The sequence below is a fragment of the Vigna unguiculata genome, chromosome 6 (genome assembly GCF_004118075.2).
Source record: "Vigna unguiculata cultivar IT97K-499-35 chromosome 6, ASM411807v1, whole genome shotgun sequence".
NCBI lineage: Eukaryota > Viridiplantae > Streptophyta > Magnoliopsida > Fabales > Fabaceae > Vigna > Vigna unguiculata.
In genome coordinates, this window is record NC_040284.1 from 12,397,165 (window position 1) to 12,408,333 (window position 11,169).

At 41.9% G+C, this 11,169-nt stretch overlaps 1 protein-coding gene and 1 pseudogene across 1 annotated transcript; one reads left to right on the forward strand and one right to left on the reverse strand.

Annotated features, from left to right (window-relative positions):
* The first annotated feature begins 864 nt into the window (after nucleotides 1-864).
* LOC114187324 lies at nucleotides 865-1,190 on the forward strand (annotated as a pseudogene).
* Nucleotides 1,191-2,897: 1,707 nt separating this feature from the next.
* Nucleotides 2,898-7,302, reverse strand: LOC114188424. Its single transcript, XM_028077011.1, has 2 exons — nucleotides 6,822-7,302; nucleotides 2,898-2,923 (listed from the first exon to the last, which is right to left on the reverse strand). Exons 1-2 carry the CDS (start codon nucleotides 7,300-7,302, stop codon nucleotides 2,898-2,900), a joined length of 507 nt encoding a protein of 168 aa, XP_027932812.1.
* Nucleotides 7,303-11,169: the final 3,867 nt, after the last annotated feature.

The following is an 11,169-nucleotide window of genomic DNA, read 5'->3' on the forward strand; positions in this document are numbered from 1 at the left end:
TCAGGAGAAAATATTAGACTATATCGTTAGACAATTTAACCAAATATGTTCACCAAATGGGTCATGTAGATGGTTCATTTAGATGAATCCCTCATTAGATGATATCGTCATACGAGTTTGGTGACATACTAAGTAGACAAGTCAAGCAATGTACTGAGTAGACGATTCGAGCATCAAGCAATATATTGACTAGACAATTTATGTGAGAAAAGAAGTCCCACATCGATGGGAACTTACTTTGGGGCTTACTTTTAATGTTATAAAAGGAGTCCAGTGTTTCCTTAGGAAATAATCCCAAAGTCTCTCCCTTTCTATTCCTTTTTGCTTTATTTGCTTGAGAGAAGAATTAAGAGAGAATATTAGTTTCTCCTCTAAGAGAGAAGGTTAGTTTCTCCTTTAAGGTTCTCCTTGTATGAGTTTTTTCCTATTTCCAAGAGAGAGGTTGCCATTGTTTTCTCCTTGGAATTAGAGAGAATGGTATGTAATTTTTCCTTTCCTTTAATAAATTATATTCATTGCCTATTATCTACTTTTGTTCCTTTATTTTTATCTTTTATTTTAGTTGTGAGTACTTGTGCTAGTACTCTGATACCCAACAGTGGTATCAGAGCTATTGGTTCGTGTGATTATCTTCCGCTACTATTGTCATTAGAATAGTGTTGTGATAGTGGATAAAGTGTGGTAGTGTGAAAGTGCTTGTCTAGGAAAATTCTGGCTAGGAAAGACTTGGTACTTAAGCGTGTCCATTAGTGACCCACCTCTCTTTCCTGGGAATTACCTGGTGCATTGGTTCACGGTCTGCCTCCATTGTTCTGGTAGACAGTACTATTCATAGTGAGAAGTGCATAAGTCGGTTTTAAAGCCATGGCAACAAGATACGAGATAGAGAGGTTCAATGGGAAAAATTTCTCATTGTGGAAACTGAAGATGAAAGCAATTTTGAGAAAGGACAACTATCTAGAAGCAATTAAAGAAAAATCTGACGGAATTACAGATAAAAAGTGGAAGGAAATAGATAACAATGCTATAGCAAATTTGCACTTAGCATTGGCAGATGCGGTTTTATCCAGCATTGCGGAGAAGACCACAGCAAAGGAGATTTGGGATACTCTCACAAGCCTGTACGAGGTTAAGTCACTTCACACAAGAATATTCTTGAAGAGAAAACTCTATACTCTTCGAATGAGTGAGTCCACATCGGTGACAGACCACATAAACAATCTAAATACGTTGTTTGCCCAACTTTCAGCGGCAGATTTCAACATAATTGAAAATGAACGTGCGGAGCTTCTACTACAGAGTTTACCTGATTCGTATGATAAACTTGTCATCAACATTACAAATTACAACGTTATTGACCTCCTACGCTTTGAGGATGTTGCCGGAGCTGTTCTTGAAGAAGAATCCAGGCGAAAGAACAAAGAGGATATGGTGGAAAGTGCAAGGCAAATAGAAGCTTTGGTGATGACGAAAGGTAGATCAACAGAACGTGGATCTAGTGGGAGTCAGTCTCATGATAGATATCAAAGTAAGAAGCATCTCAAATGCTACCATTGTGGCAAAAGAGGGCATGTGAAGAAAAATTGTTGGCATTTGAAGAATGGAGGAAAGAACTTTGAGGCATCAACCTCACAAGGTTGTATGGCAAATACCTCGGAGGACGAAGATATTCTGTGAAGAAGAGGAGAGATCTGGTAAGTCATGAAAGCTCAGAAGATCATGGCAGATGTGTATGTGCTTTTGGGAGATACGTTGCAGGAAGCTAATGCAATGGTTGCATCGACAAGTCAAGAAGAAGCGATGTTGATGTGACATCGTAAACTTGGGTATAAGTCAGAGCAAAATTTGCAAATCCAGGCGGAACGTAATCTCTTACTCGGGCTCAAGAAGGTTGTTTTACCTCTATGCGAGCACTATATGGTAAGCCAACAAACATAGTCATAGATCGCAGATTGCTAGTTTGACTACCAGAAAAAGGAAAACACAAGAAGACTTGGTTTATTCTGATGTAAGGGAATCACCAGAGTTATCACTAGGAGAATCAAAGTTTACTCCAGGAGATTGTGGGTGTACTACATCAAGAGGAAGTCAAATGTGTTGTTACCAGTTCAAGGAATCCAAAGCACGAGTAGAGCTTGAAACTGGGAAAATTAAGTGCTTAGGCTATGCTAACAATGTGAAGGGGTACCACTTGTGGGTCCCACTACCCACAAGGTTATTGTTAAGCAGAAATGAAATGATGCTCCAACCAGAAGGCGTTAAAGAACAAGAAAACTTGGTTTGCATGGTTAAACAAATCTCAGTACGGTTTAAAGAGGGCGCTCAGGTGTTCGTACCAGAGATTTGATTCCTTCATAAGCCTCGGTTACAACATACTGGGTGTTTAGACCATTGATGTTGTATGTGGATGACATGTTGGAGGTAGGCCCCAACAAAGTTCAAATCCAGGAATTGAAGGCAAAATTGGCTAGGAAGTATGAGAAGAAGGACTTGGAACTAGCAAACAAGGATTTCAGGGATGCAAATACACCGAGACAAAAAAGATAGGAAGGTTTGGCTTTCTCAGAAGAAATACTTACTAATAATCTTGCGACGCTTCAACATGCAAGATTGCAAGCCAATTTCGACCCCACTTTCTATCAATTATTCCTCACGTATGAGTCCTAGTAGTGAAGCGGAGAGGATGGAGAAGTCTCAAGTACCGAGTGCATCGGTGGTGGACAGCCTTATGAATGTTATGATGTGTACAAGACCAGACATTGCACAAGCAGTGGGAGTGGTTAGTAGGTTCATGGCGGATTTGGTGGAGAGCAATGAAGTATTGACAAAAGGTCCTTAGAAGGAACCTCAGGTGTTGCATTGCGTTTTGGAGGATCAGAATTATGTGTCAATGAAGTCTATGTGGATTCGATCCTACTGAAGTCTACAAGAAGAACAAGCAACATGAAGGCATAGAATAAAACATGGTGTGAAGATTTGATTAATTTCATCAAAATCTTCAAGTGGGAGATTGTGAGAAAAGAAGTCCCACATCGATGGGAACTTACTTTGGGGCTTACTTTTAATGTTATAAAAGGAGTCCAGTGTTTCCTTAGGAAATAATCCCAAAGTCTCTCCCTTTCTATTCCTTTTTGCTTTATTTGCTTGAGAGAAAAATTAAGAGAGAATATTAGTTTCTCCTCTAAGAGAGAAGGTTAGTTTCTCCTTTAAGGTTCTCCCTGTATGAGTTTTTTCCTATTTCCAAGAGAGTTGTTGCCATTGTTTTCTCCTTGGAATTAGAGAGAATGGTATGTAATTTTTCCTTTCCTTGAATAAATTATATTCATTGCCTATTATCTACTTTTGTTCCTTTATTTTTATCTTTTATTTTAGTTGTGAGTACTTGTGCTAGTACTCTGATACCCAACAATTTAAGCAATATATTAAACGCTTCATCTTTAAGAACACTTATTTTTCTTCATTATGCTTACAATTCATCTTTGTATGATCTATAGACGGTTTATGAGCTTGTTTTCACTTCTTTCACTTCAGTTACGCAAATCATAGGTTAGAATTCTTAGGAAACATCATTACATTTCATATCGTTCAAAACTAGATTTTTAAATAGTTCTTCAAGTCATCTAGGGAAATTCCACACACTATACTCTCTAATTAGACTTGTCTAACTAAATTATCTAGTGCATTTTCTGTACATAGAGCATATATAATTTAACATGGTTTAAAAATCTAATTTTATTGCATAATTTGATTTAAAGCTCATTTTGTCCCATTTGCACAGATCCTAGTTAAAACAATGAATTTAAACTCAATTATTTCTCAAGATAGATAAGATTAAGTGTTAATGCATTCACCAATGTGATAACCACATTTTGAAAAATCTAAGAGTAGTGGCTTATAATGAAATCTAGTAGCAGAAAAGGTGACCAGTAAAGGACTATGGTAGGAGCAATTTTAGGGAGAGTTTAATATATCAGGTTAAACCACATGTCAATATAATGAAAATTAATAAAGACTTTATCTAGCTTTCAAACAATCTTATTAGAATCTAGTTTACCATTACTCTAAGTAAAATAAGGACCAAAAGTTGGAAAGGTAATAAGTGCATTAGAATTAAACCAGTCGTTAGAATTTTGTTAGGAGCTTGATTATTGATGTTGATACAATGAAATAAATGTCCTTCGTCTAGTGCACTATGAAACACTATATTTTAATGCTATATTTTGTTCATCATCATCCCTTATATATATATATATATATATATATATATATATATATATATATATATATATATATATATATATATATATATATATATATATATTTACAATTATTGTAAAACTATGAAATAAAGTTCCTCAAGTAATTAAAATAATTTAGGATGGTAGTGAAAATATATGTAAATTGTAACATCCCATCCGGATATTACGAATTTAATAAAATAAAATAGAAATAATACGTCAGCAACATTTATTAAAGTCTCATTTAATAATAATACCTCGTTTCCCAAAACACGGGAAATGTAAAACTTCATTAAATTACCAATAAGTCCATAAATACAAAACTGTGAGTTTAGTCAAGTAGGCCATGAGCCTTTACATCATATATTAAAATAGAGTAACAAAAACATGAACATAAAAATTCTCGTAATCATCCCCTCTCCGTAGCTAAGCCTCACCAGCTCCACCTACATCATCACCTGCTCAAGTGTACTGTGTACACGATCATCGCCAAACACAAGCAGATAGGGTGAGCTAACAGTTGAAACACACAAAATTATACCAAACATACACATACTTGTATAACCAATACAAATAATATAACAACAATACAAACTCTTTCTTTATACTGCATGGCCACAACCATATAAAATATCCTTTCTTTTCCCACAGAACCTTACTCCCTTTCCATCACATGGCCACCACCATGTACACAGATGCACCTAGTGGAAGTCTCGTTACCTTCCCTCCACATGGGCACCACCATGCATAGTAGGTACATCAGGAAACCTCGTTCCAATTATTCTCATGGCCACAACCATGTTAGCAGTGTTCTATATCTTCTATTGAGTATCTCAAGGTGCCTTGCTGCCACACCTATCGTCCACCACCAATAGAGCACGTGCGAAAACCATGCTACGGATCACACACCATAACGCCAGGTGGAGTTCCCAAGTACGAACATAGTCCGTAACGTCCCAGAACTACCAAACTCGTCAGCAACCATTGAGGAGGGCAATCCATCTGGACCCATCCGTACTGGCCACAACCAGCACACTCACACCGGCACACTCGCCAACCCGAGCCACAACTCAAGGTTCCTCGTGTTCATCCGCTATCCCGAGCCACAACTCAAGGGAAGTCATTCCGGGCCACAACCCATAGAATGCCACGTGCTTAACCCCTATCCTGAGCCACAACTCAAGGATACGTTCCGGGCCACAACCCTTGGAACACCAGCAAGCCCATATCGAGATATTCTTAGAAGCCTTATAGACCATACTTTACAATTTCTACTTCATCCCATTAATATAGCAATAACACATGCTTTGAAAGTTTCCCGACACCCTCACTCCTTTAAAATATACTCCTTTGTTTAACCTGTCCAACCTATCACGCTTAAGCTAGACCCACTAGCTTGGGCGAGCCCCTATCACCTCTGCATCCTATGAAGTCTCGCTTAAGCGAGATCAGTCTCGCCTGGGCAAGACTCCCACTCGCCCAAAAATAATATACCTCGTCTAGGCGACGAGTTCAACAACAACCACCAACCTTCCCTCGAGATCTCGCTTAGGCGAGAGGTGCTCGCCTGGGCGAGACGCCATTCCGCTCAAAACAACAATCGATCTCGCCTACGCAAGATATCAAATCAAACCACCTAAAACACCCACGAATTCTCGTTTGGGCGAGGTATACTCGCCTAAGCGAGATGACCTGTCGCCCAAGACCAAATCACACCGCCTGGGCGAGATGCACGAGCAAAATAGAGGATACACTTCCCTGCATGTCTCGCCTAGGCGAGCCTAGCTTGCCTGAGCGAGAATTGCAGGTTCTGGCACTGATTCACGCATACACACATTGCACCAGCGACCCGAAACACATCTCAAACACACCAATTCATTAAGCACAATTTGGATAGGCACATGAGCATTATTTGGACACGAAAATAATCCCCAACCACCCAACTTTGCATAATCACAGAATGCACAACATACCATCCCATTATAGGCAAACTCTTAGGTCCAATTCCAATGCAACAGTCCCCAAAATCCACAACCCCGAATTCCCTCAAGTATAGCATGAAATTTAGGGCAGCAATTCATCAAAATCATACAAAAACAGTGCAGTTAAGATAGGGTTCGGGTTCAGCTCCCCTAACCTGAAAAATCCCTTGCTTAACTTCTGAAATTGGGGAATTTCCTTTGATCACCAAGGCTTGCCTTATCACCACTTCAATTAGCTCTATCTAATTCTCTCAAAACTTTCTATCTTAGCAAAAAGAAGTTAAATTTGTGTCCACCCAGGTTCGAACCCACACCATGCCAAAGTCAAATCAATTCCAAACCATCAGGCCAACTTATGTTTCTTGCTAACACACACAATTCAAGTATACATAGGACTCGAACCCAAGTCCTCTCACACAAACAAAGTACTCTCAACCACTTGAGCTAGTACTTTTCCACGTCATATATAACAGATTTTAATGTCATAAATGCACTACCTTCCCGTATTTATTAATTAATTAATTATTTAATTAATTAAATTCCACGGATTTTACATTACCCCCACCTTTAAAATTTTTCATCCTCGAAAAAGAGAACTTACCAGTGAAAAGATGAGGGTAAGACCTCCTCATGACATCCTCCATCTCCCATGTCATTTCCTGAGTTGCCTCATCCCATAACACATTCACCGTTCTGATCTCCTTCCCCCTAAGCTGCTTCACTTGAGAATCCAAGATTCTTACTGGTCCAACCCACATAGTCAAATCCTCGCGCACCTGGACATCATCCTGCTCCAGCACATGATTAGGATCTGCCACGTACTTCCTCAGTTGTGAAACATGGAAGACGTTGTGCAGATTTGCCAAGTGAGGTGGCAAGGCAATCTCGTACGCGGCGGGTCCGATCCTCCTCGTAATCTGATACAGACCAATGAACTGAGGGGTCAACTTCCTCGATTTCAGGGCTCTCCCAATGCTTGTTGTAGGTGTAACCCTGAGGAATACATGGTTACTAGCCTCAAACTCGAGTGGCCTCCTCCTCTTATCGGCGTAGGATTTCTGCCGACTCTGAGTTACCCGCATCCGATCCTGTATCACTCTTACCCTCTCAGTAGTCTACTACAGGAATTCTGGTTCGAACACCACAAACTCTCCATCTTACTGCCAACACAATGGGGTCCTGCATCTCCTACCATACAGGGCCTCGTATGATGCCATCCCAATGCTGGAATGGTAGCTATTATTGTACGTGAACTCCACCAATGGCAACATGTCACTCCACGTACCCAGGTGATCTAACACACAAGTCCTCAGCAGATCCTCTAGTGACTGTATGGTTCTCTCAAACTGCCCATCAGTCTGAGGATGATATGCCGAGCTCATTCTCAGCTGCGTGCCTAAGGCATTCTGCAATGACTGCCAAAACCTGGAGGTGAACCTCAGATCCCTATCCGACACAATACTCGCTGGCACACCATGAAGTCTAACAATCTCTCTGACATATAACTCCGCTAGCTTATCCAATGACATCTTCTGATTGATTGGTAGGAAGTGTGCACACTTCGTCAATCTGTCTACAATAACCCATATCGAGTCATGTCCTCTCATAGACCGTGGCAAGTGCGTGAAAAAATCCATGGAAATGCTGTCCCATTTCCACTAGGGAATGTCAAGAGGCTCCAGTGTACCACCCAGCCTCTGGTGCTCAATTTTTGCCTTCTGGCATACCAAAAAAGAAGCGACATAGTCAGCCACATCAGTCTTCATACCCGTCCACCAGAAGGTCGCTTTCAAGTCCTTATACATCTTAGTCATACCTGGATGTATGCTAAGACGACTCTTATGCCCTTCATCCAAGAGCATCTTCCTTAACACCCGACTGCGAGGTACACACACTCTCTCTCTGAATCTCAGGATACCATCTCTGCCCATCCTGAAGTCTTTTCTCTTTTTAGTTCCTAACTCACTCATAATCTGCTGTAGTTCTTGATCTTTACCCCGTTCCTCCCTAACCTCATTTAAGAACTCATTAGTGATTTAAAACATGCTGCATCGTATATGATCAACACTTGTGTATAGATTCAAGTTCATATCTTGCAGTTTCTCTATAAGCTCCAACTCCTTCATCATCATAGCAGACATATGAACTCTCTTCCGACTCAGAGCATCAGCAACTACATTGGCTTTCCCTGGATGGTATAGAAGCTCAAAATCATAATCTTTTAAGTACTCCATCCAACGCCTCTGTCTCATATTCAACTCTTTCTGATCAAATAAGTACTTCAAACTTTTATGATCACTGAACACTTGAAACTGCAAACCATACAAGTAATGCCTCCACGTCTTGAGAGCAAAAACTACCGCAGCCAACTCCAAATCATGCGTAGGGTAGTTCTTTTCGTGTACTTTCAGCTGGCGAGATGCATAAGCAACATGTCGTTTGTCCTACATCAACACACACCCCAAACCCTGGTATGAAGCATCGCAGTACACCTCAAACATCTTGGCTGTATCTGGGATAGCTAAGATGGGTGCAATGGTCAATCTCCTCCTTATATCCTCAAAACAGACCTCACACTCGTCTGTCCAAGAAAAGGACTGGTCATTCCTGGTGAGTTGAGTCAATGGACTCACCATCTTGGAGAATCCTTCCACAAAGCGCTTGTAATACCCTGCCAGGCCCAAGAAACTTCTCACCTCGGTCACAGTCTGTGGCCTTTCCCACTTCACCATTGTTTCAACCTTTGCTGGGTCCACTGAGATTCCTTGGTCTGAGATTACATGGCCCAAGAACTGCACCTCATCAAGCCAAAACTCACACTTCGATAACTTCCCATAAAGCTTATCCTCTCTAAGCACCTCCAACACCACTCGCAGATGATCCGCGTGTTCTTCTTTACTCTCAGAATATATCAGTATGTCGTCAATGAATACAACAACAAACTGATCCAGATACGGCCGAAATATCCTATTAATGTAGTCCATGAATATAACAGGCGCATTCGTCATCCCAAACGGCATCACCACATACTCATAGTGGCCGTAGCGAGACCTGAATGCAGTCTTCTACACATCCTCTAGTTTGAATAAGATCTGATGGTATCCAGACCTCAAGTCAATCTTAGAGAACACAGCTGCTCCCCTTAACTGGTCCAGCAGATCATCAATCCTCGGCAGCGGGTACTTATTCTTAATTGTTAACTTATTCAACTGCCGGTAGTCAACACACAACCTGGAACTGCCATCCTTCTTTTTCACAAGTAATACCGGTGCCCCTCATGGTGATGCACTTGGCCGGATAAAGTTCTTCTCAAGCAGATCCTTAATCTGTTTCTTCAACTCTGCCAACTTAGCTGGTGCCATCCGATATGGTGCCATAGATACTGGGCCAGCACCAGGGATGAGATCAATGGTGAAATCCACATGCCTGCTTGGTGGCAACTCTGGAATTTCGTCATGAAAGACATCCGCATATTCATCTACCACAAGAATCAGACTAATCTTCTCTGCAATACTCTTCTTCTCCGTCTGAGCTACTATCATAAAACATGTAGCCCCCACTTCAATCTTCTTCTCTGCTTGGTGGGATGATATCAATTCCAGTCCTTCTGCAAAATGGTTGTTGGCCAACCAATCTATACCCAAAATCACATCTAACCATTGGTAAGCAAATGAGATTCACCTTGAACCTGCGGCCTGCCACCTCTATAGGTCATCCCACACAAACAGACGTGGTGGATACCTCCCCAAACGCTGGTGTCGCAACTATTAGCTCGCACGCTAGCTCTCACATCACTAGATCGAGCCTCCTCACGCATTCATTGGATACGAATGAATGGGTAGCTCCTGAGTCATACAACACAACAACCTTGTGATCAAACAACAAACTAGGTTACCTGACTGGGCGGCCTCAGTAGTCGTCAAGGCGAATACACGACCAGGGGCTCTAGGTCGATCCCCTACTGGTTTCTTCACTAGTGCACCTCCAACTGGTTTCTTATTCGGGCAGTGTCGTGCAAAATGGCCCGTCTGATCACAAACGTAGCACTTGCCAGTGCTACCACCACTACCACTAGAACTGCCAGAGGGTTTTGGACAATCCCTCCGATAATGCTCCCCACCATAGTTGTAGCACTTTAGTTTCTTAGCCGAACTCTGTGGCCTATCATACGGCTTCTTCTGCTGCCGTGAATCAGATGTAGTCTTCTGAGGTCGGGCCCCTTTGCTGGGCCCCATCTCAAGTTGCTCTACAGCCTTGGCCTACTCCACCAAGACTGGGAATTCCCTGATCTGGAAAGGTACAATAAAGCGGCGCAACTCGTGTTTCAACCCGCCCTCATATTTTCAGCATCTCCACTCCTCGGTAACAGTAGGTGTGTGGAACCTGGCCAAATACTCAAACCTGTCTGTGTATGCCTGCACAGTTAGGTTCCCCTACTGGAATGTGAGGAATTCCGCCTCTCTCTCATGCCTGACACTGGCTGGAAAATATTTCTCCAAAAATCTCTCCCTGAAGGAAGTCCAGGTAACCTCCTCGCCCCGGGTCTGCATGAGCTGCTGCATGCCTGTCCACCAGTACTCTACGTCAGCTACCAGCAGGAAGGAGACAAATGAAAGCTTCTGGGCATCTGTGCAATCGATCACCCGGCAGATTTTCTCACACTCTTTAAGCCAAGCATTGGCTTCATCTGGAGAAGATTTGCCTGCAAACTTTGAGGGTTTATGTCTCATAAAGTCCTCCATCGACACCGGGCGTGTGGGTGCTACCATGGCCCGAGGTTGCGCTGCAATGGGCTGCATCGCATCTACCATCCGATGTATCGCCTGAGCGATCTCATCAGCCCCAGCATTATTCCTTCTTCTCCTATTTGCCATAGCTTGAGCACGCCACATATAACTGTTCACATCAAATAGCTTTGGTTAAGACTTCATACTAAAAGATAGCTAACA